Source organism: Doryrhamphus excisus, linkage group LG7 (assembly GCF_037039965.1).
Source record: "Doryrhamphus excisus strain RoL-2023G ecotype Guam linkage group LG7, RoL_Dexc_Guam_v1.1, whole genome shotgun sequence".
NCBI lineage: Eukaryota > Metazoa > Chordata > Actinopteri > Syngnathiformes > Syngnathidae > Doryrhamphus > Doryrhamphus excisus.
Genome location: NC_136363.1, coordinates 18,518,329 through 18,544,635, shown reverse-complemented (window position 1 = coordinate 18,544,635; position 26,307 = coordinate 18,518,329). Strand labels below are relative to the sequence as shown.

General features: G+C 39.6%; 1 protein-coding gene across 2 annotated transcripts in view; it reads left to right on the top strand.

Annotated features, from left to right (window-relative positions):
• Positions 1–25,155, top strand: part of gpr158a (G protein-coupled receptor 158a) — a 64,119-nt gene extending 38,964 nt beyond the window's left edge. The window contains exons 6-12 of one of the 2 annotated variants that reach the window (XM_078792311.1): positions 5,922–6,031; positions 9,341–9,579; positions 12,261–12,399; positions 15,650–15,755; positions 15,834–15,980; positions 16,083–16,166; positions 18,401–25,155. In XM_078792311.1, the coding sequence (XP_078648437.1) occupies positions 5,922–6,031; positions 9,341–9,579; positions 12,261–12,399; positions 15,650–15,755; positions 15,834–15,980; positions 16,083–16,166; positions 18,401–20,194 (2,619 nt within the window). In that variant the 3' untranslated portion in view covers positions 20,195–25,155. The remainder of the gene's footprint in view (positions 1–5,921; positions 6,032–9,340; positions 9,580–12,260; positions 12,400–15,649; positions 15,756–15,833; positions 15,981–16,082; positions 16,167–18,400) is intronic. The other variant, XM_078792312.1, reaches the window with a different exon arrangement.
• The last annotated feature ends 1,152 nt before the right edge of the window (positions 25,156–26,307 follow it).

The window sequence follows — 26,307 nt, the reverse complement described above, 5'->3', positions numbered from 1 at the left end:
CACGAGAGTCGCGGGGGTGCTGGAGCCTATCCCAGCTGATAATATACAAGTAAATAACCTCCAGGGTCTCAAATTGGCAAAGAAATGTAATTTATAGTATGTGTGGCTGTAGACAACCTCCCAATATACATTCATTCATTTTCTACCGCTTATCCTCACGAGGGTTGCGGGGGTGCTGGAGCTTATCCCAGCTCATCATAAATAAGCAAATAACCTCCAGGGTCTCAAATTGGCAAATAAATTTAATTTACAGTATGTGTGGCTGTAGGCAACCTCCCAATATACATTCATTCATTAAATTATTTTCTACTGCTTATCCTCACGAGAGTCGCGGGGGTGCTGGAGCCTATCCCAGCTGATAATATACAAGTAAATAACCTCCAGGGTCTCAAATTGGCAAATAAATGTAATTTATAGTATGTGTGGCTGTAGGCAACCTCCCAATATACATTCATTCATTTTCTACCGCTTATCCTCACAAGGGTTGCGGGGGTGCTGGAGCTTATCCCAGCTCATCATAAATAAGCAAATAACCTCCAGGGTCTCAAATTGGCAAATAAATTTAATTTACAGTATGTGTGGCTGTAGGCAACCTCCCAATATACATTCATTCATTAAATAATTTTCTACTGCTTATCCTCACGAGAGTCGCGGGGGTGCTGGAGCCTATCCCAGCTGATAATATACAAGTAAATAACCTCCAGGGTCTCAAATTGGCAAATAAATGTAATTTATAGTATGTGTGGCTGTAGGCAACCTCCCAATATACATTCATTCATTTTCTACCGCTTATCCTCACGAGGGTCGCAGGGGTGCTGGAGCCTATCCCAGCTGATAATATACAAGCAAATAACCTCCAGGGTCTCAAATTGGCAAATAAATATAATTTACAGTATGTGTGGCTGTAGGCAACCTCCCAATATATATTCATTAATTCATTCATTTTCTACCACTTATCCTCACGAGGGTCGCGGGGAGTGCTGGAGCCTATCCCAGCTGTCTTCGGGCAAAAGTTTGCAGAACATCCTGATCATCTGACTGTGTAGCGAACATGCTAACCACTCATCCACCGTGCATCATATTGCTAATGCGACAATTAGAACGTTTTATCCAATTGACCACAATGTCTCCTATAGTCACCGGGTGCGTGGTCTCAAAAAGGCAAATAACCTCCAAGGTCTTTAATTGGCTAATAAATGTAATTTACAGTATGTGTGGCTGTAGGCAACCTCCCAATATACAGTTGCTTTGAATTAATTAACATCACAGCTTTATCTACCTCTGCATGCGCTTTTAAATGTGACTACTGAGCTGTTGCAGTATTGTGTACATTGAACTCATCAGTTCTTGATTTGGTTCTAAGTGTTCATTACCGCCACCTATAGGAGTAAACCTTGTCATGACTTGAGGATTAAGTGCTGTTGTGGGTTCCAAAAGTTAAAGGAGTGATTTTGCACAAAAAAAATGTCAGAGAGTGAGTGTTAAAAATATTCCTGCATCAACTTTGCTGGCTGCCTTCGTCGCAGCTGGCCGGCGTGCGTCACGGCGGCGTCAGCGGGGAGCGTCCCCGGTGGCCGGCTCTCAGCATGCAGGCAGCTGGGAGGCTGCCAAAAAATGGGGCGTGATTAGCAACGAACGATGGCTGGGAGTGTTGATTGAAAAATAAGCGCGGTGTGACTCTTGTTTGTTAGTTTGGAACTTTTTCATGTTTTATATCGGGGTTTGAACTTGTCCCTCATCGCGAGTTACTGCTTTCTTGTGCGTGTGGATGTTAGGAGGCAAAGTACAGTGACCTCTGACCTTCACTGAGGACACTGGAGGCAAGGGGGATGAGTGGTTATGTCATACTATCACATCATCATATGAGAGCCAAGAGTCCGGAGGGAAAAACCGTGCTGGCTTTGTGTTCCTTCTCAGCACTGCAGATAGAATTTCAGCCCCATTGTATTCCAAATATACAGTATTACTGCATATTTTACATATTTTTAATATTTTTTACTCTTGGTATTAAAAAACAAAAAGTCATAAGGATGTTACTTTAGCGAAAATGTGGATTAAAAAATAATTATAGGTTTAAAAATAGATTTAAAATATATATAATTAATACAAAATATTTATCATGAGTGATTTTTTTTACATTAATTTATTTTGCAGTTTGCTGAGTATATTTTATTTAATTTGTATTTGAGAAATACACAGTATATGTACATATATAATTAATATTTTATAGCTTTTTTTGCACTATGAAGAAGTTACTTTAGTCAAAATTTGGATTTAAAAAAGAATTATAGATTTTAAATATCTCTCATACACAATAAAAATAGAACATATTTATCATGTGTGACTTTTTTTACATTAATTTATTTCGCAGTTTGCTGAGTATATTTTATTTAATTTGTATTTGAGAAATACACAGTATATGTACATATATAATTAATATTTTATAGTTTTTTTTAGCACTTTTGCGCTATGAAGAAGTTACTTTAGTCAAAATCTGGATTAAAAAAATAATTATACATTTTAAATATCTCTCATACACAATAAAAATAGAAAATATTTATCATGTGGGACTTTTTTTACATTAATTTATTTTGCAGTTTGCTGAGTATATTTTATTTAATTTGTATTTGAGAAATACACAGTATATGTACATATATAATTAGTATATTTTATAGTTTTTTTTTTAGCATTTTTGCACTATGAAGTTACTTTAGTCAAAATTGGGATTAAAAAAAAATTATGGATAATAATAAAAAAATAATTATAGAATATAGATTTTTTTTAAATATCTTTAATACACAATAAAAATACAAAATATTTATCATGTGGGACTTTTTTTCATTAATTTATTTCGCAGTTTGCTGAGTATATTTTATTTATTTTGTTTTTGACTTTAGTGTAAGTTATATCATACCACGATATAAGAAATACACAGTATATGTACATATATAATTCATATTTTATAGCTTTTTTTAAGCATTTTTTGCACAATGAAGAAGTTACTTTAGTCAAAATATGGATTAAAAAAATAATTATAGATTTTAAATATCTCTAAAAAAAATACAGAATATTTATCATGCGTAAAATATATTTTTTCTTTTTTACATTAATTTATTTAACATTTAGCTTTTTTATTATTTTCTATATTTTATTTTATTGTATGTTATTGGTTAACTATTGTTTTCTGATTATATTTCATGATGTATATTTTATTTATTTGTATGAATCTTTATTTAATTCAATTTATTGCTTGACATGTTAATGGCGGGATCCCTACTATCATCCATGTTTGGCTAATATGTCCACACGAACTTAACAACGTGTCCCTTGCTTATGCATATTTATGGGGTCAAACGTGTTAAATGAATAATTCATATTCCTAATTGGGATATTGCGCGTTTTATCCTGCAAAACATGGACTTATCGAATCGAAAATAAACACAATAGGTGAGATCACGCAATCAAAAAAAAAAAATGAGAGAAGTCGTTGAGAGTGTTAGGAGGCGTTCCTCTGGGATGTGTTGCGGCCCTCCTGCTGTTTTGCACTTCCTGCAAAAAGGCTTCAAGTCACGAGTCGTCTTTTCCCCTGTTGCAGTTTTTACTCATCTTCTGGTCCCGGCGGAGCCGAGAGTGCGTCAGCAAGCTGCCTAGCACCTGCTGGGTCCTGCTGGCTGCTCCTGTTGGGTATTCAAGAGCTACCATGCAATGGGGATTCCCAAGTATTTAGGCCGAGCCGGAATGTTGCCGCTTTGATTGTCTCATCGGTGGCGTCCACATATGGATCCGGTTGGCGTCCTGTTTTTTTGTACATTGTGTTCATCTTGCCGTGTCCCTGAACTGACTCCTGCTTTAAAAAAAAATGGCGCTTTTGCCGACGCCTGCGGGAATCTATTAATGCCTGGGCTAATCCGATTAACAATCCCATGAGGGGAAATCTTAGCACATCTGCAGTGGAAAGATAATGTAATGTTACAGTGTGGGGGCTCCTCCTCCTTGTACTGGGACCCTTTAGTGGGTGCTAGGGTGGCTGCTATAGATTAGTGGAAGTTTGGTCTTTTTTTCACATTATTTGGGACGGTGATATTTCGTGACCAAAATGCTTCTTTTTATTTAAGGAATTTATTAATTGTTCATTTTTTGTATTCATTTATTCATCCAAAAACATGCTAGGTTAATTAGCGACTCCAAATTGTCCATAGGTATGAATGTGAGTGTGAATGGTTGTTTGTCTATATGTGCCCTGTGATTGGCTGGCCACCAGTCCAGGGTGTACCCCGCCTCTCGCTTGAAGACAGCTGGGATAGGCTCCAGCACCCCCCGCGGCCCTGTGAATGAATAGTTCAAATCATAATTTTACCTAATGAAGCTCCAATTAAGAGTTCAATTAACCTCTCATTAACAGCTGCGGCTGTAGGCAAACTACTGATATATTTGAAGAAGCATGTGGGGTTAATGCTCACCTTGTTTATCCTCACGAGGGTCACAGGGGAATGCAGGAGCCTATCCCAGCTGTCTTCAGGCAAGAGGCAGGGTACACCCCGTACTGGTGGCCAGCCAATCACAGGGCACATATAGACAAACAACCATTCACACTCACATTCATACCTATAGACAATTTGGAGTCGCTAATTAACCTAGCATGTTTTTGGAATGTGGGAGGAAACATTCCTTAACATTCATTAAACTTTCAGACCGTTTTAGTGTAGTAAATACATCTGCATCTTATACTTTTGATGATTTGTGTCTTTATTTGAGGAGCCCAGAGAGGGGCTGACGTCATTGCAGCACCACAATGAATGCGTTGCTCAGATGCAATACAGTATGGGAAAACTTTTAAGGAGTTGGGTTTTTTTAATACTTATATTGGTACATGTTTGTATATTTGAGTGTGAAGTTGCTGTATGATGATTTTAGTGACTGTTATATTGTTATATACAATATTTTTATACACTATACTGTTATATAAAATCACAGGGCACATATAGACAAACAACCATTCACACTCACATTCATCCCTATGGACAATTTGGAGTCGCTAATTAACCTAGCATGTTTTTGGAATGTGGGTGGAAACCGGAGTACCCGGCTGTACCCCCCACGCATGCACGGGGAGAACATGCAGGGTGCGATTGAACTCGGGTCTCCTAGCTGTGAGGCCTGCGTGCTAACCACTTGTTCGCCGTGCAGCTATTGTCAGTATTGTTTTTGTTTATTATGATTTAATTATTGTTGTTGTGCTATTCAGACTATACGTGCTAACTTGTTTCCTATTGGCCAGTGGCGCATTGTACAAATAAAATCTATATATCTACAAAATATATATAATATATAAAATCTATCTCTCTCTCCCTCTCTCTCGCTCTCATCGCTCCCTCTGTCTCTCCCTCTCTCTCTTCCTCTCTCTCCCTCTCTCTCTCTCTCTCGCTCTCACTGAAGTCAGCAACCTGGATCAATTGGTCCACTGTGTTTACTATATTATTATTATTATTATTTCATATTATATTTTGATTTATATAAATATTATATATATTATATTTCTATATTTTTTATATAAATATATGTATATAATATATATATTATTTTTATATTATATTTATATTATTTTATATTATTTATTATATTAATATTAATATTACTGCCAGAGAATGTCAGTCGACATACAAATTTTAAGAACCGAAGATCTCATTTCCATGATTTATGCTAACGTGTTGTAGTATTATCCCCAGAGTATTACATCAAGAATCCATATACAAATATGCATAAACAGAGGTTGAAAAATCTTTTATTATTGCCAATTCACCTCATGCAAGCAAACATTAGTTTTGATTATGTCCATAATTCAAGAGAGTTCTACTGTATTATTATTATTATTCACGCGTTTTTGTGGGGTTTTTTTAACACTTTCCTCCTTCACACTCCAGGTTGGAATCCTCTATTTTCAGCCGAGTGTGTTCCGTTGCATCCTGCTGCGTTGGGTTCGACTGCTGGGCTTCGCCACCGTCTACGGAACGCTCACCCTCAAGCTGTACAGGTAACACATTAACCACATGAACAACAAGTTTGGTTGTCCATCTGTGTGACTTTTTTTGCGCATCCACTCTGTCAAAAAGTGAGGAAGAAGGGGGGGCGTGTGTCCGGTCTTTAGAGGATAATATATTACATGGATCAATTTTTCATGGGGAAGAGACGACGACGAGGAGAAGGAGGAGGAAGAGGAGGCTCATTAGTGGGCAATGCAGCGGGTGCTTCATCAATGTGCGTGAAGGGCAGCCACTATTAATAGCTGCTTGCTTGTGTGTGTGTGTCAATTAATTTCCCCGTGTTTATGTGCGCACTTAGAATGATGATACATAAGAAAAACAAATCAATGTAGGAATATCAACGCAAAACAGCAAACCAACAGGCAACAGACTAGATACTATGTTCCCTGAGACACACAAGCACCAGACTTGATCGCAGTAACAAAAACACTTTCATTGCAGGTTTGACTCCCCAGAAGAAACAATAATCCCTTCTACGAGTTACTGTTGCAGCCGTAACCCAACGCTGACTATAGGGGTGCTAGTTTATGTCCACAAGGCTCTACAGGGATCTCCCATGTCACTTCCTGTCCACCCCACAAGTGTGAAGCTGACTATAGGGGTGTTAGTTTATGTCTACAGGGCTCTACAGGACTCTCCCATGTCACTTCCTGTCCACCCCAGGAGTGTGAAGCTGACTATAGGGGTGCTAGTTTATGTGCACAAGGCTCTACAGGGATCTCCCATGTCACTTCCTGTCCACCCCACAAGTGTGAAGCTGACTATGGGGGTGCTAGTTTATGTCTACAGGGCTCTACAGGACTCTCCTATGTCACTTCCTGTCCACCCCAGGAGTGTGAGGCTGACTATAGGGGTGCTAGTTTATGTGCACAAGGCTCTACAGGGATCTCCCATGTCACTTCCTGTCCACCCCACAAGTGTGAAGCTGACTATGGGGGTGCTAGTTTATGTCCACAAGGCTCTACAGGGATCTCCCATGTCACTTCCTGCCCACCCCACAAGTGTGAAGCTGACTATAGGGGTGCTAGTTTATGTGCACAAGGCTCTACAGGGATCTCCCATGTCACTTCCTGTCCACCCCACAAGTGTGAAGCTGACTATGGGGGTGCTAGTTTATGTCTACAGGGCTCTACAGGACTCTCCTATGTCACTTCCTGTCCACCCCAGGAGTGTGAAACTGACTATAGGGGTGCTAGTTTATGTGCACAAGGCTCTACAGGGATCTCCCATGTCACTTCCTGTCCACCCCACAAGTGTGAAGCTGACTATGGGGGTGCTAGTTTATGTCCACAAGGCTCTACAGGGATCTCCCATGTCACTTCCTGTCCACCCCACAAGTGTGAAGCTGACTATAGGGGTGTTAGTTTATGTCTACAGGGCTCTACAGGGATCTACTATGTCACTTCCTGTCCACCCCACAAGTGTGAAGCTGACTATAGGGGTGTTAGTTTATGTCTACAGGGCTCTACAGGACTCTCCTATGTCACTTCCTATCCACCCCAGGAGTGTGAAGCTGACTATAGGGGTGTTAGTTTATGTCTACAGGGCTCTACAGGACTCTCCTATGTCACTTCCTGTCCACCCCACAAGTGTGAAGCTGACTATGGGGGTGCTAGTTTATGTCCACAAGGCTCTACAGGGATCTACTATGTCACTTCCTGTCCACCCCACAAGTGTGAAGCTGACTATAGGGGTGTTAGTTTATGTCTACAGGGCTCTACAGGACTCTCCTATGTCACTTCCTATCCACCCCAGGAGTGTGAAGCTGACTATAGGGGTGTTAGTTTATGTCTACAGGGCTCTACAGGACTCTCCTATGTCACTTCCTGTCCACTCCAGGAGTGTGAAGCTGACTATAGGGGTGTTAGTTTATGTCTACAGGGCTCTACAGGACTCTCCTATGTCACTTCCTGTCCACCCCACAAGTGTGAAGCTGACTATAGGGGTGTTAGTTTATGTCTACAGGGCTCTACAGGACTCTCCTATGTCACTTCCTATCCACCCCAGGAGTGTGAAGCTGACTATAGGGGTGTTAGTTTATGTCTACAGGGCTCTACAGGACTCTCCTATGTCACTTCCTGTCCACCCCAGGAGTGTGAAGCTGACTATAGGGGTGTTAGTTTATGTCTACAGGGCTCTACAGGACTCTCCTATGTCACTTCCTGTCCACCCCAGGAGTGTGAAGCTGACTATAGGGGTGTTAGTTTATGTCTACAGGGATCTCCTATGTCACTTCCTGTCCACCCCAGGAGTGTGAACCTGACTATAGGGGTGTTAGTTTATGTCAACAAGGCTCTACTTTATGTCTACAGGGCTCTACTGGACTCTCCTATGTCACTTCCTGTCCACCCCACGAGTGTGAAGCTGACTATAGGGGTGCTAGTTTATGTCCACAAGGCTCTACAGGGATCTCCCATGTCACTTCCTGTCCACCCCACGAGTGTGAAGCTGACTGTAGGGGTGTTAGTTTATGTCAACAAGGCTCTACTTTATGTCTACAGGGCTCTACTGGACTCTCCTATGTCACTTCCTGTCCACCCCAGGAGTGTGAAGCTGACTATAGGGGTGTTAGTTTATGTCTACAGGGCTCTACAGGACTCTCCTATGTCACTTCCTGTCCACCCCAGGAGTGTGAAGCTGACTATAGGGGTGTTAGTTTATGTCAACAAAGCTCTGCTTTATGTCTACAGGGCTCAACAGGACTTCTATGTCACTTCCTGTCCACCCCACAAGTGTGAAGCGGACTATAGGGGTGTTAGTTTATGTCTACAGGGCTCTACAGGACTCTCCCATGTCACTTCCTGTCCACCCCACAAGTGTGAAGCTGACTATAGGGGTGTTAGTTTATGTCTACAGGTATCTCCTATGTCACTTCCTGTCCACCCCACAAGTGTGAAGCTGACTATAGGGGTGTTAGTTAATATCTACAGGGATCTCCTATGTCACTTCCTGTCCACCCCAGGAGTGTGAAGCTGACTATAGGGGTGTTAGTTTATGTCTACAGGGCTCTAATAATGTTAAAAACCTTATGTAGAAGGTTGTGAACAGATTTGCTATGCTCTAACTATGAAAATATTCCATTTAGAAGTAAGGAATCCCACTTTTTGGAAATTCACCTATCAGCGGATTACTGATAAGGGATTACTGTACATATTTTAATATATACATATATATATTTGATCCACAAATGCACTATGTTGCAGGGCATTGAATGCTGAATCGCAATTGTGCGGGAATCCGCTGTATCATAAATACAAACCAAATATTCCCAAAGTGAGCATCCTGTCTCTTCTCCACAGGGTTCTGAAGGTGTTCCTGTCCCGTACGGCACAGAGGATCCCCTACATGACCAGCTGGCGAGTTCTCCGCCTGCTGGCCATCATCCTGCTCATCGTCTGCTGGTTCCTGGTGGCCTGGACATCGGCCGTCTGCCAAATCGCGGACAGGAAGTCTGCGCTCATCGACGTGGGCTACACGCCCGACGGGCTGCAGTTCAGCATGTGCCTGCTGGATCGCTGGGACTACATGATGGCTGTCGGTGAGACCCTGCACTCCATTGGCTTTACACCAACCTTCCTTTCCTGTAAATATATACTCACAGCTGTTTAAGCTGCAGACTAGTTGGGTCTGAATGAATGGTGCCCTCTGGTGGTAGTGAAACATATTCAATTCCATGTGCAAAAAAGTAGAGTTTCCCAGTAGAAGGTATTAATCCTGCCCTCTGGTGCTTGACTTTTGGTTGATTTGCATGCTGTTTTACATTTGCTGACTCAAGCAGCATGAAAGAAAAGCTTTTGTCTTGCGGCGGGAAAAACAGATGGACTCCAGCAGCGCTTCAATGTGTGAGTGTGCACTTTAATAAGGACACACAGGGGGGGTCACCTAGGATACTTATAAATTACACACACACACGAGGTCCCCATAAATCTTTCCATTTCATACAACACCTGTTTATTTATTTGAAAGGATTTATAATTTGGCCTCTGCTAAAGCGCAACGTCAACGTTTTCATCTGAAATCATTTCACTCTGTTTAATCACCTGCCGCCTGCACGCTCATAAGTCTCCATGACAAGCTTTGGAGACGTGAAGATTTATTTCAAGTACGCATTTGAAGCGCTAACTTATTTATTAGGCCCTTTTTTGAAGGTTGTCTGAACAAACACGCTTAAACCCTTTCATATGTTTCAGCAGCCGTGTCATCAAACGGCCTCACGTGGCTCCGTTTTTTGATATTGTCTGTAAATCCTGAAAAGAGAACGGTAATGGGACACTGAGTTGTTTCTAATACTTCGCTAATCCTTGTTTGTCACGGTTAATTGGTTCTAGAGCTGATTCCTTACTTATAAACCTCTTTACAAGCTTCTAAAAAAATTTTTTTTACATTATTAGAGCTCTCCGCACGGTGGTCGAGTGGTTAGCGCGCAGACCTCACAGCTAGGAGACCAGGGTTCAATTCCACCCTCAGCCATCTCTGTGTGGAGTTTGCATGTTCTCCCCCGTGCATGCATGAGTTTTCTCCGGGTACTCCGTTTTTCCTCCCACATTCCAAAAACATGCTAGGTTAATTAGCGACTCCAAATTGTCCATAGGTATGAATGTGAGTGTGAATGGTTGTTTGTCTATATGTGCCCTGTGATTGTATATAACAGTATAGTGTATAAAAATATTGTATATAACAATATAACAGTCACTAAAGTCATCATACAGCAACTTCACACTCAAATATACAAACATGTACCAATATGAATATATATATATTTTTTTAAACAACTCCTTAAAAGTTTTCCCATACTGTATGGCATCTGAGCAACACATTCATTGGGGTGCTGCAATGACGTTAGCCCCTCTCTAAAACGGTCTGAAAGTTTAATGAATGTTAAGGAATGTTTACTCATGGATGGAACCTGGAAACAGGAAACAGGAAACAGGTTAATTGGCGACTCCAAATTGTCCATAGGTATGAATGTGAGTGTGAATGGTTGTTTGTCTGTATGTGCCCTGTGATTGGCTGGCCACCAGTCCGGGGTGTACCCCGCCTCTTGCCCCAAGACAGCTGGGATAGGCTGCCCCCATGACCCTCGTGAGGAAAAAGCGGTAGAAAATGAATGAATTAATGAATTATTAGAGCCCTCAAGACATGAAGTAGCACCCCTATAGTCATTTTTCCACTCATAAAATACAGAGTAATAGAGTCATTTAAGACATACATAAGGCTTGTGCTCATTTGTGTTGCTTTAAATGTGTTCCCTACTGGAGCAGAGTGAGTGGCGGGCAGAAAATGACGTCGTAGGTTCAGAGCTGAGTTTAATAAGGAGGGCCTATTGTGCCTGTTGTGAGATAATTCACACCTAAAATGAAAGTCTTTTGTTTTAGTGATGAAGTCTGGTGCTTGTGTGTCTCACCGAACATTACAATAACATTGACTCATTTTTATGCTTGAAAATGATTAATTTAGGTTAAAAATAAATAACATATAGATGTTTTGACCAATAATAGGTCGTATTCAAACCACGAAACAGCATGATTTATTGATATATTTTTCAAAACCATGATAAAGTGAAGTAGCGGAAGTAGTGGTGAGGGACGACTGTATTTTTTCCGACAATTTTAAATATGTATGGTGTTCAAAATTTAGCCTTGATGCTGGGAATGTAGTTTAAAAGTGCTTTTAGTAAGCCCTATTGTGAGCACACCCGTAGTGTGTGTCTGTAGCTTTAATGCAAGAAGTGAACTTTATTCACTTTTGACTTTTTGTCTGACATAACAGACACCATATATTTATGTATCATATACAATTTGAACAGCAACTTTATGCAATGTTAGTATTTTTCTGACGAAAAACATTTTATTTTGTTTTTTTGTTTGTTTTTTATTATTTTATTATTTTTTATTTTATGTTTTGATTTTTATTTTATTTTATTCTTTTTTATTTTATTTTTTGATTTTTATTTATTATTTTATTATTTTTATTTTTTGTTTTTATTTTTTTATATTTTTATTTTTATTTTTATTTATTTTATTTTTTTTTCCAAAGCCTGTTTTTACTTAATGATGTCCCAAACTGTAAAATGGAGCATTTGAACGTCTCTTCTCTCAAAAGTGGAGCATCATGATAGATTTTTCTCAGGTTTGATGCTCATAAACCGACTCTAGGGACATGTTACATCATTAAAATATCTCTTTACGGACTAAACGTTTTGTTGCTGTCATCCCACAGCTGAGTTCCTCTTCCTGTTGTGGGCGGTGTACCTATGCTACGCCGTGAGAACGGTCCCCTCGGCTTTCCACGAGCCTCGCTACATGGCCATCGCTGTCCACAACGAGCTTGTGCTGTCTGCAATCTTCTATGTCATCAGGTAACGTAATGATTTATTACTGCATTCCCCGGGTTCATTGAACGCACCTTCTTAAAAGAGACTCGTTTTAAATTGGAACATTTGCTAGCTGTGTTGATTTTGACTGGCTGCCATCGGGGACTCGCTTCCCTTGTTAGAATGCGTCCGGCCTCGTTTTGCGCTGTCCCTGTGGGATCCCGACGTGGACGCTTCAGTGTAAGACATGCTTGTTTGCCGTCGTCAAGTTCAGGTGTTCAAGTAGTGACTCTGGGATATGAAATGAAACCGGGTCGATGGTTATTTATTTTTAAGAAAAACACCGTACCACTTCCTTCACACCTCCAAACCGCACCCTTAGCCATCAACCCTGCTGTCTGTTATATGACATTTGTGCTGTGGTTGAATTAGCATCTAGCAAACACAGGTGAGGTCTCTCCTCAGCACATTTTAAAACACAAACACTCGCCGCTATTGTCTCGGACGCTAATTATCTCATTTCCTGCTGACTGCCGAAGGCTCTGATGTCTGAATGGACCATAGCGGGTGTCCACATCAAGGTCACACGGCGGCTAGAAAACAAGGAAATATGACATCCTTGTGAAAATAAAAATAAAACATGTTATGTCACACAGATAATTAGCTATAGCTCAAAGTGTGTAAATATCATCTTACTGATAGGTTACCTGACAGCTGACATATATAAAGTCATATACCGTATTTTCTGGAGTATAAGTCGCACAATGCCAAAAATGCATAATTAGGTAGGAAAAAACCTACATAAGTTGCTCCGGAGTATAGGTCGCACTAGGCCAAAAATGCATAATTAGGTAGGAAAAAAACATACATAAGTTGCTCCGGAGTATAAGTCGCACAATGCCAAAAATGCATAATTAGGTAGGAAAAAACAAACATAAGTTGCTCCGGAGTATAGGTCGCACAAGGTAAAAAAATGCATAATTGCGTAGGAAAAAACATACATAAGTCGCACTGGAGTATAAGTCGCACAAGGCCAAAAATGCATAATTAGGTAGGAAAAAACATACATAAGTTGCTACGGAGTATAGGTCGCACAAGGCAAAAAATGCATAATTACGTAGGAAAAAACATACATAAGTTGCTACGGAGTATAGGTCGCACAAGGCAAAAAATGCATAATTACGTAGGAAAAAACATACATAAGTCGCACTGGAGTATAAGTCGCACAAGGCCAAAAATGCATAATTAGGTAGGAAAAAACATACATAAGTTGCTCCGGAGTATAGGTCGCACAAGGTAAAAAAATGCATAATTGCATAGGAAAAAACATACATAAGTCGCACTGGAGTATAAGTCGCACAAGGCAAAAAATGCATAATTAGGTAGGAAAAAACATACATAAGTTGCTACGGAGTATAGGTCGCACAAGGCAAAAAATGCATAATTACGTAGGAAAAAACATACATAAGTCGCACTGGAGTATAAGTCGTATTTTTTGCGGGTAATTTATTTTACTTATTTATTTTATTTTATTTTATAATTAGTTGTAGCTCATATTGTGTAAATATAATCTTACTGATAGGTTACCTGATAGCTGACATAAATAAAGTCATATAAGTCGCTCCGGAGTATAAGTCGCACAATGCCAAAAATGCATAATTAAGTAGGAAAAAACATACATAAGTCGCACTGGAGTATAAGTCGCATTTTTTGCGGGTAATTTATTTTACAAACCTGACCAAAACAGACATTACGTCCTCTTGGAAGGCAAGTTTTAACAATAAAAGAATAGAGAACGGGCTGAATAGGTGTAAGATATGCTAACACAATGCTAACAGCTACACAAAAAATAAACATGAACAGAAAAGGTGTCCAGTGCTTATGTAAACATAAATATTTTTTATCAAGTAATTTGGAGTAGAAGTCACAGGAACAGCCAACCTATGAAAAAAAGTGCAACTTATACTCCGGAAAATACAGTATTAAATCAGAGTACAAGCCAGTTACTGCAAAAAAATCAAATATGACAGTCGTGTCATGCTGTTTTTAAGTACCTGCTCCAAAAATACTTTTTATTACATGAGGTGCCTGCTGTTGTTATGCATGTACTGCAAAAAAAATGTCAAATACCCTCAATATCAGGGGTATATCTGTACTCTGCAGACAAATACGCTTCACTTACGCTGCACTCCAGGTCGGCATTTTACCGCTTTGAGTCTCGGCGTGTAGCATGACGTCCACCGGAGCTATAAAAGCAGTGGTGTCCAAAGTGCTATTCAGTGGCTATTTGCAGCCTCTGGCTCATTTTTTTTTCTTGGCCTGCATCACATTGTAGAAAAAAAAACTGTAAAAAAAATTTAAAATATAACAAGATAACAAGAATAAATATATATATATATGATGTTTTGTTTGGGGTTTTTTTTAGATTTTTTTTAGCATACCGACATCTGTTCCTAATAATCTGACACTTCCATGTAGCTAAAAAATAGCGTATAATGATGCACTCCGCAACCTATAATCAAGCATATTATATTCATATGTATATATTCTTCACTTAATTTTCCTGTTTCTTACTCTTTTTTTTGGGGGGGGGGATATATGAAACATTACAGTGTATTTCTTGCATCAATCAAAATATAACTTTCTATTATTTACATTTGTATTCAACTATCTAAAAAGGAGTAGGCTGAAGCAAAAGCTTATAAATGCCTACCCCTTTTTGCAAAATATAATCATGTTCATGCCACAGTCTTGTTTTCCCCTGTTATTATTATCATTGTAATATTATTATTATTATTGTTATTATTATCATTATTGTTATAATCTTTATCATTATTACCATTATTATTGTTATTATTATCACCATTATTATAATCATCATTAATATTACTATTTTCATCATTATAGTTAGTTAGTTTTTTGATGTTTTTTTTATTTTAATTATAATATAATTTATAATATAATTATATTATAATATAATTTTAATTATAATAATTTTTAAATTTAATTTTACAGACTTCATTGCTTCTTGTAGAGTGCTGTAATCATTCCATCTGTTGTTTTCTGAAATCCACAATATTTGTGCTTTTATTGTCAATTTATTAGCTCACTTTTTATGTAATATTTAATATTAATATGTAATATTTACATATCATTTTTTGGATTGCATGCGTCTAATCTTGTGCATTAAAAAAAAAAAAACAAGAACTTGAGACCGTGACTGAACAGGTGACCAACTCAAACTTCCTGTAGCCTTCCCGCCTCTTTTTTTTACATCCTCTTCCTGTCTTTGAAGGTTCACTCTGGCTCCTGAGCTCCACCCTGATTGGATGCTACTGCTGTTCTTCACTCATACCCACTTGACTGTAACGGTCACACTGGGCCTTCTTCTCATTCCCAAGGTGCAATGGCTTACAATTATGTAAATTTGTTCATATTTCTTATACTAATATTTATGAATTTCCATGTTTTTTCACTAGTTCCTGTTTGCCGGCACACACATGCGGGATGATATAGCCTCCGAAGCCTATGAGGACGAGCTGGACATGGGGCGTTCGGGGTCCTACCTCAACAGCAGCATCACCTCAGCCTGGAGCGAACACAGTCTTGACCCCGAGGATATTCGGGTCAGCGTTTTTTTCCGTTTTTTTTTTTTTTTGTGGTTTTGAACTGTTTAACCCGGCGTTCCTCCTGCAGCAGTACTGAGCCATGGCAGTTTTTTATTGCAGACGCCAGACGAAACGGGCCCTCTCAGTTCTATTAATGGCTGTGGCGTAAGATCATGCGACAGTCTTTGGGAAAAACGTACCAACGTGAGCAGAGATTTCTGTTTGTCTGTTAGAGCTGAAGAAGTCTCTTTTTTATGGGGGGGTGGGGTGTCATATTTAATAGTGAGCGGCCTCATCAAAAACGGAAATTCAGGAAAGACAGTATCTCACAAAAGGGACGACATCCCTTATGTTTCTATTCTCATGGGACAATACTGTGCTTTAAAGTAGTCAGTGTACAGCTTATACATAGCGGGATAGATTTAATGTTTACTATCCACTGGTGGAGTTGGTGGATGTTAGACAAACTGACATGCGGCCCAGTTTCTGCTTCATCATGTCACAACACAGGTCGGAATTTATGTTGCCCTTTAATGAACCGCTGCTCCCCCTCCAGTGCCGGCAGCACTCATGCAGCCACATGCCACGACGGTTGCCAGTTTGTATGTTAAAAGTTAAAATACTTAGAAAGCAACTAGCGGAGTCAAACACTCAGTGGGCCTCATGTGGCCCCCGGGCCGTAGTTTGCCCACCCCTAGTTTTGACAATAATGACTGTTTGTTTTGTATGTTAAAAGTTGAAATACTTACAAAGCACCTGGCGGGCCGGAGTCAAACACTAGGTGGGCCGCTTGTGGCACCCGGGCCGTAGTTTGCCCACCCCTGGTTTAGACGATTAGACTGTTTACTGACACATTTTCCCTCTACTTCAATACAGGCTGTACACAGAGTCATGTTGCCAGTTTCTATGTTAAAAGTTGAAATACAATTGGCAGGCCAGATTTAAATGCTTGGTGGGCTGCATGTAGCCCTCAGGCCGTAGTTTGCCCACCCCTGGTTTAGCCAATTAGACTGTTTGTTGACACATTTTCCGTCTACTTCAATACAGGCTGTACACCGAGTCATGTTGCCAGTTTGTATGTTAAAAGTCGAAATACTTAGAAAGCACCTGGCGGGCCGGATTCAAACACAAGGTGGGCCGCATGTGGCCCCCCAGCCGTAGTTTGCTCACCCTTGATTTAGCCAATTAGACTGTTTATTGACATATTTTACCTCTACTTCAATACAGGCTGTACACCGAGTCATGTTGCCAGTTTGTATGTTAAAAGTTGAAATACTTAGAAAGCAACTAGCGGGCCGGATTCAAACACTTGGTGGGCCTCATGTGGCCCCTGGGCCGTAGTTTGCCCACCCCTGGTTTAGCCAATAATGACTGTTTGTTTTGTATGTTAAAAGTTGAAATACTTAGAAAGCACCTGGCGGGATGGATTCAAACACTTTGTGGGCCGCATGTGGCCCCAGGGCCATAGTTTGCCCACCCTGGTTTAGACATTGACTGTTTGTTGAGCCATTTTCCCTCTACTTCAATACAGGCTGTACACCGAGTCATGTTGCCAGTTTCTATGTTAAAAGTTGAAATACTTAGAAAGCAACTAGCGGGCCAGAGTCAAACACTAGGTGGGCCATATGTGGCCCATGGACCGTAGTTTGCCCACCCCATGTTTGTTGACACATTTTCCTTCTACTTCAATACAGGCTGTACACTGAGTCATGTTGCCAGTTTGTATGTTAAAAGTTGAAATACTAGCGGGCAACTAGCGGGCCGGATTCAAACACTAGGTGGGCCATATGTGGCACATGGGCCGTAGTTTGCTCACCCCTGGTTTAGCCAATAATGACTTTTGGTTGACACATTTTCCTTCTACTTCAATACAGGCTGTACACCGAATCATGTTGCCAGTTTCTATGTTAAAAGTTGAAATACGCCTAATTCAAACGCTTGGTGGGCCGCATGTGGCCCATGGGCCGTAGTTTGCTCACCCCTGGTTTAGACAATAATGACACATTTTCCCTCTACTTCAATATTTCCCTCTATTTCAATATTCATTTCTATTTTCAATCCAGGCTGTACACAGACTACTCTAAGTTATTATAGTATTATACCTTGAGAAGATGTACTGTTGTAGAATATTCGGGGTACTCGCTTTGGTGAGATACTGCAAACTTAGAGGCTGTTTCAGACCTAACACTGAATACAATCTGTTTCCTTCGTTGATGCTGTCCAAAACTGTTGTCGTCTTTTTTTTTTTTTTTTTTTTTCAGTGCGCATGTGATATTCTGTAGTGCATCATTGGACGGACATGTTTGTAGTCAGGTGTCATGACCGCTGTAGAGCATGTGCAGTAGAATGTCTGCTTTTAAAAAAACATCTGTTTTAATTGTGCGGTTCTTCAACAGGAAGTAGCGACTGACTTCTTTCTTCCATTCTTGACCACATAGGAGGAATTAAAGAAGCTCTACTCCCAGTTGGAGATCTACAAGAGGAAGAAGATGCTGGCCAACAACCCTCACCTCCAGAAGAAGCGAAGCTCCAAGAAAGGTCTCGGTCGTTCCCTCATGAGACGCATCACCGAGATTCCTGAATCGGTGCATCGCCAATGCAGCCGTGAAGAAAAGGACATCGGGGAACACGGGAGCAACCGAAACAGCATCTGCATGCTGAAGAAGAACCCGTTTGATCAGACGGTGAAGCCCGTCAAGGAGGAGACGTTGAAGAACAAGGTGTTCTCCTTGAAGAAATCTCACAGCAGCTATGACCACGTACGAGATCCGAGCGAAGACTCCGGCAACTCCGCCGCAGATAAAACGGAGGTAACCGTGGCTGAAGGTTCTCTCCTGGACACCTTAATGGGGAAAAAGCTAGCCAAGAAGAAGTCCAGCGAGAACCTCAACGCTCCGAGCGAGTCCACCGAGTCGGTTCCGCTTGTCTGCAAGTCGGCCAGCGCCCACAACCTCACCGCCGATAAGAAACCTCTTCATGCGCGTGCATCCATGCTCCAGAAGTCCCTCAGCGTCATCGCCACCGCCAAAGAGAAGACACTTGGCTTGACGGCGAAGACGCAAAATGTCGAGGACGGCAATAAGAAGAACACAAAAGAAGCGGAGAACGTTGAGCAGAAGCAGAACCCTCCAAAAACCAGAAGCGATCCAGTCAAAGGAAAAGATCTTTACGATCTTTCTGAGGTGTGTCCATGGGAGGTGGAGGACCTTCCAACACCTTCTGAAAACAAGGTCCAGAAACATGTCTCCATCGCACCCAAGGAGACCACCACCGTCCACGGAGGTATCACCAAGGTAGGAAAATCACAGAAACAGAAAACTTCAGATCCGTCTACATCCGCCGTCAAACAGAAGACACCTCGAGAGGAAGTGTGTCCGTGGGAGGACACCAGTCACGTGGAAGCGACCAAACCTCAACCCAAAACAAACCGAGAAGACGTTTGTCCGTGGGACTTTGGCGAGACCACGGAGACTTGTCCAACAACCAAGCAAAGAAAAGGAACCTCGCCTCTGGAATGTCAAGGCAGGAACGCTCCAACCGGAATCTCTCCTTCCAAATCCGACGTACCACCTAATCCTGAGAGTTCCAAACTTAGGGAATCTCCTTCAAAAAAGAGAACACTTGAAAAAGAAAAAGAAACATCCAAAGACAGCGAGAACGGGAAAAGTCGAACAAAATCAAAGGATAAAAATAAACCTTCCGAAATTCAGCAGAGATTAGCCGAGGTTTGTCCACGGGATGCTGCGGACAGCCATCAGGAAGCGGTGGCCGTGGAGAAGCGGAAAAGCGCTAATGTCGGAGCGGTCAAAGCCAAGCAGGCTGAAGTCTGTCCGTGGGACTTTGAGGACACATCGGATAAAAAAGACAAAGCGATGAGGAGCATTCCCGATCCCGGAGCCGCTCCAAAGAAGGCTGATGTTTGTCCGTGGGACTTTGAGGACACATCGGATAAAAAAGACAAAGCGATGAGGAGCATTCCCGATCCCGGAGCTGCTCCAAAGAAGGCTGATGTTTGTCCGTGGGACTTTGAGGACACATCAGATAAAAAAGACAAAGCGATGAGGACCATTCCCGATCCCGGCACCGCTCCAAAGAAGGCTGATGTTTGTCCGTGGGACTTTGAGGACACATCAGATAAAAAAGACAAAGCGATGAGGAGCATTCCCAATCCTGGTGCCGCTCCAAAGAAGGCTGATGTTTGTCCGTGGGACTTTGAGGACAAGAAGGCGTGACACCTCGGGACCACTGACGCTCTCGCTGTCCATGTCTTTTTTTTTTTTTTTTTTTTTTGGAAAACACTTAAATATTACATTTTACTACAAGTAGGTGACTCGAATGAAATTCCGTTCCACAAAGTTGCCTTCCTTTATGAGGTTTTTTTTGGGTTGGTTTGGGTCATTTTTTGACAGATTTTACAACAATGATAACGAGCATTCCACTTGACTACAGGGACATGCCGGGGACAAATCTTAAGACTAATTATGCAACTTTTGATTCAGCCTCGTCACTCAATTAGCAGTTACATTCGGAAAAAAACAAAAAAAAAGGACACTGAGGTTGAAGCAAAAGCCAAAGAATACGGCAACAACGAGGGGACAAACTTCTCAGTCTGAAGCACTTTAGCCAACTCCATTAACAGACCACACTCTCCTTTTCACCTTCTTCTTCTTCTAGGTCCTCATTTCATTGTAGTCCTCAAGAGTCAGCGGGGGGAAAGACGTACTGTATGTGCCTAAGTAAGTACGTAAGTAAGTAAGCATTGTCTCGTCTTATGTCAACAAATGTCAATCACCGCCGCTCGGGTCATTCATGATGTCCGTATCGGTCGACGACACCAAACCCGCAAAAAGATGCAAAAATATATACAGTAGATCCCCGCGTATTCATGTATCTCTTTACGTTGCTCAACAAATACAATGTGGTTTAATGGTGCTTTCCAACATTTTACAGCAGGAAGATGCTTTGCTTTCATATGCTTTGATAATATAATATTATTATTCATTTTATATTAATTTATTATATTAATTAAAATTATTTTAAAAATTTAATAGAATAAATTTATATTAATAATATTATATTATTATGTTATAAATATTATTATTTAAATAATAAATAATTAAGTATAATAGTATGTACTGTATGCCTGGAATAGTTGTTTTTTTGGTTCATTTAATTAATTTTCTGCCGTGGGGGTGCTGGAGCCTATCCCAGCTGTCTTCAGGTTAGAGGCGGGGTACACACTGGACTGGTAGCCAGCCAATCACAGGGCACATATAGACAAACAACCATTCACACTCACATTCATACCTATGGACAATTTGGAGTCGCTAATTAACCTAGCATGTTTTTGGAATGTGGGAGGAAACCGGAGTACCCGGAGAAAACCCATGCAAACTCCACACAGAGATAGCCGAGGGTGGAATTGAACTCGGGTCTCCTAGCTGTGTGGCCTGTGCGCAAACTGTGCAGCCCAAAAACTAACATTCATTCATTCATTTTCTGCAGCTTGTCCTCAAGAGGGTCGCGGGGGGGTGCTGTAGCCTATCCCAGCTGTCTTCAGGTTAGAGGCGGGGTACACCCTGGACTGGTGGCCAGCCAATCACAGGGCACATATAGACAAACAACCATTCACACTCACATTCATACCTATGGACAATTGGGAGTCGCTAATTAACCTAGCATGTTTTTGGAATGTGGGAGGAAACCGGAGTACTCCACACAGAGATGACCGAGGGTGGAATTGAACTCGGGTCTCCTAGCTGTGAGCGCTAACCACCGTACAGCCTTTTTTTTATTGTGTGAAAGTGAATTTAGAATAATTTTGATAACTGTGAGATGCATATTTTCCGGATCTGATTAGTAGTATCTTTTCCGGATCTTGAGTAGTAATCAAAGAATATTTTCTTAGTGTTACTGTAAATGTTCAATTCAGACATTAATGCCCGCGTGTAACGACACAATACAGCAAAACCTTGGTTAGCGTTATTAACTCCTTCCAGGAGGTCCGACTCTAACTGAAACAGATGCTAACCAAATCAATTTTTCCCATAGGAAATCATGTAAATCTGATAAATATGTACCAGAAAGCCAAAAATGTTAACAAAATACACATTTTTATAGTATTACAAATACAATTTTGCATACCGAAATGTATATAAATACATATAAATGATGAACAAAAAGGGTAAATGAACATTTAAGGTTACTTTTACCTTCACTGAAGACGTGATCGTTCCCAAAGACACAATGCGGCAGCAACATCAACACCTTCTTCTGATTATTATTTCTGGAATTCAGTCGTGTTTCCGACCTTGAACTCGGCATGGAACCAAAGAAAGTTTCGACATTTAAATAAAGAATGTGAGACACTACTGAATTCCAGAAATAACTCATGAAAAATCAGGAAGATGGTGATCAAGTGGAAGATGTTGATCTTGCTGCCACATCGTGTCTTTGGGAACAGTCAGCTTAAATGTTAATTTATCCCCTTTATTTGGAAATTATATGCATTTAGAATCGTTTTATTTGTCTTAAACTATAATTGGAAAACTATAAAAACGTGTTTTGTGTTAACATTGTTTAGAATCGACAAATGATGACATAAACGGGCGTCATTTTGTTAGCAAGCTAACAGAATGTCTGTTTTTGTTAGCAAACTAACAGAGCAAGCTAATGTCTGGGATTAAAAACAGTGGGACTCACACACGCACATAATATTGTACGCTAACCAGAAATTGTACGCAATTTGGGTGTACGTTTTTTTTTTTCGCTAAACAGAAAAAGACGCTGAGGACTGCGGTTTCACCGTACTCCAAACTAGCTAATTTAAATGTTGCCAATCTTATAAATAAAAATAACATAACTCATTTATTTTTGTCAAAGTAGCTTTCCTTTTTTTGGGCGTGTCCATTGTTTGTGTTTTTTCACACTTTGAATAGCGGGGGTCTACTGTAAAAACTACAAAGTCCACCTAGCTTGTGTTAGCACTAGCCTAGCAACCCTGCTAATCCGCTAACAGCAAAACCAGAAATCTTTATTTCAATACTACAAAAAAAAAGTAGATTTAGTATGAATTTAATAACAATCACCCATTTTCCTGTATCCAACATGTAGCATAGCTCGCTAGCATTATCAGGTTTAGACTTAGCGGCGTCGATGAATGATATAACTAAACCTTCTGAAGGTTTCGTTTTGTGGTCACGTTTTGTATCAAAATGTCGTAACTACTTGTGTCACGCGCTCAGTTCAGTGTATTCCAAAGCGGAATAGTCGGAAAAACAATAACGCAAAAGCCGGTCCAGTTGACTATGTCTTGTGTTGGAATGTCGTCACTGAATGTCGTCACTGATTATCTGTGATTATCTGTCGACTTCATTGTAATCAACGTCGCAAAAAGAAGGCAGCAATTCGATCTAAACCACTTAAGTTTTTGGGTTAGAATCCAGGAAGTATCAAGTTTTAGTATTTAAAGGGTCTTAGGAAGCACTGCCATGTTGAATTGTACTGCCCTGATGATGACTAATCTAATCTAACTAAGCTGTATGTCTGACGAAGAAGTAGCCTTTTTTTTTGTCCGTGTTGGAAAAATATCTTTATTATTACATTCCCACGTGAACTGATTGTAATTCCGAATGTTTTATTTATTTGCATGGCGAGAAATATTCACAATAACCACATCTTCCCGGTGCCGATACTTTACATTTTTTAATTTTTTTTCCGCAAAATTAAATAAATATAAAGCCAGTGACATCAATAATTAAAATTTATGAATACATGTATTGTTTATTAAATAAATAATATAAAAAGATGGATATATCCTTTATTGTTAAAAATGAGATTTCATAATTTATTCATATACATACATTGCTACATTTAAATTGATAATATTTAATTGATATTTTATTTTTATCTATAATTATATTCAGTAAATTGTATTAAATTTAATTTTTGGAGGGCCAAAATCACCAAAATAAACATGTGAACTAATGTATTAAATAATCAAATAATTATAATTATTATTTTATGTTAAAAATTATGATTAAAAAATATATAAATTCGTCATAAAATATACAAGCCAGGAGATAAATACTTAATATTTTTTTTATAATGTTGAGATCTCACAATTTAATTATTTTAAATTTTACTTCACAATATTTTGATTAACTAATGGACAATTTCATACATTACGTTATATTTTAATTCATGTGAAATTTATTAAATTATAAATGTATTATAAATAATTATCTATTATGTTTAAAAAATTTAAAATATAATGACACTATTAATAAATTGGTCATAAAATAGTTAAAATAATTATTCATATTTTTGTGGCTTATTATTTGTTTAATTTTGCACACACACAAAAAAATCCCTCCATACCAAAACATCTCTTTGGGTCATGACAGACCATAATAATAATAACACTGCGACATTCCGTCTTTACATCATGGAAGTATTACGAAACGCTTGTCAACGCTGTCAACCCATCACACACACCTCCGTTCTTGACACTCTCTTTGTCCACTAATCAGACCTTAGAACCTGCTGTCAATCAAACCCTTGCTACTACTACTATTCCTATTACTACTACTACTACTATTACTACTACTATTCAATGCTGTAACGTCGTAAATCTTGTGGCTTCTGCATGAATTCCAGAAATTAGTTGGACCGATGTTTCACTGCCCTCGATAGAACAAACGAGTAAAAAAAATAATAATAATAAAGATGAAAAAAAGATGTAAATGGACTGTTACAAGTTGTATAGTGAGTGATTGTGTCTCTTTAAGCCACTGTCTTGCTCTATGACAAAGCTTATAGCATCCATATATTTGGTAGATTTCTATTGTATTACATTGTGATAGCATGTACATAAAAAAAGATACCTCCTCTGCAATAAATATTTCTATGAAAAGTATTTTGACTGCATCCCGACCTCCACTTCTTCATCATCCTCCTCCCTTAAAAGCCTCACACGTCACCACCACTTTGGATTGCCATGGCCAGCATCCCAGAATGCTTTCACTGCTGCTTGTTTTGGCCAGAGACCAAGGAAAGAGGCAAAATATTATGAAAATGTTCCGAAAATAACATTTTTTCTTATGCTTTCAACATGAAGGAGTCAGCAGTGCACAGGAAGTAAATGATGACGTCATTGAAATTGGACTGCTCTGTAATGTAAAACATACTGCGATAAAATGTGTCATTTCAGTATAATTAATTAATATTAATAAGTAGTATTAATATAAATTAATACATTTTATATCGTTGTTTATTTCATCTTCAGAATTCCGAAATGTCCGACTGTATTAAATGCAGCATTAGCTATGTGTCAGGTTATGCTGTATCATGCTGTCATGCTAGTACGACATTGCTAGGCTATCCTTGCCTTTTTTGGAGTAAAACCTTCCACTAGGTTCTATATGTGGTCAAAATTAGAAAGAGTATAGGTTACAGCGTTAAAATCCATAAGAAATAATAATGCTTGTTTTGGCCAAAGACCAAGGAAAGAGGCAAAATATTATGAAAATGTTCCGAAAATAACATTTTTTCTTATGCTTTCAACGTGAAGGAGTCAGCAGTGCACAGGAAGTAAATGATGACGTCATTGAAATTGGACTGCTCTGTAATGTAAAACATACCCCGACAACTGCGATAAGATTTGTCATTTCATTTTTACGACCTAATTCAGTATAGCAAATTCATATTAATACATAATATTAATACATTTTATATCGTCGTTTATTTAATCTTCAGACTTTTGTGCTTTGAAGTCCGAAATGTCCGACTGTCTTAAATGCAGCATTAGCTATGTGTCAGGTTATGCTGTATCATGCTGTCATGCTAGTACGACATTGCTTGGCTATCCTTGCCTTTTTTTGGAATAAGACCTTCCACTAGGTTCTATATGTGGTCAAAATTAGAAAGATTATAGGCTACAGCGTTAAAATCCATAAGAAATAATAATGAGGCTACTTCCGAAAGTATGTCAGCTGAGAGGACGCTAAAGACATTAGCATTGATTCCTGTTAGCTTAACTCGACACAACACCGGAGCCTTTTTGGGAATCCAGGAGATCGATACGTCTGCTGCTTAGTCAGGGAAGTAACCCACTATAAAATTATGAATGAATATTAGTACTTTTATATATATTAACCATTTATTGTTCTCAGCTATTTCTTGTAGTGTTGTGTGTGTGTGTGACTTGACTGAAATGACAGCGGACATGTTTGTAGTCTTTTACTGTACAGCCAACGTCTGCTCATATTTTTAGCCTTCAGCTGTTTGAAGCTGGCGTACGGGGGCACACACACACACACACCGGTAGTGACTCATCGCTCTTTCA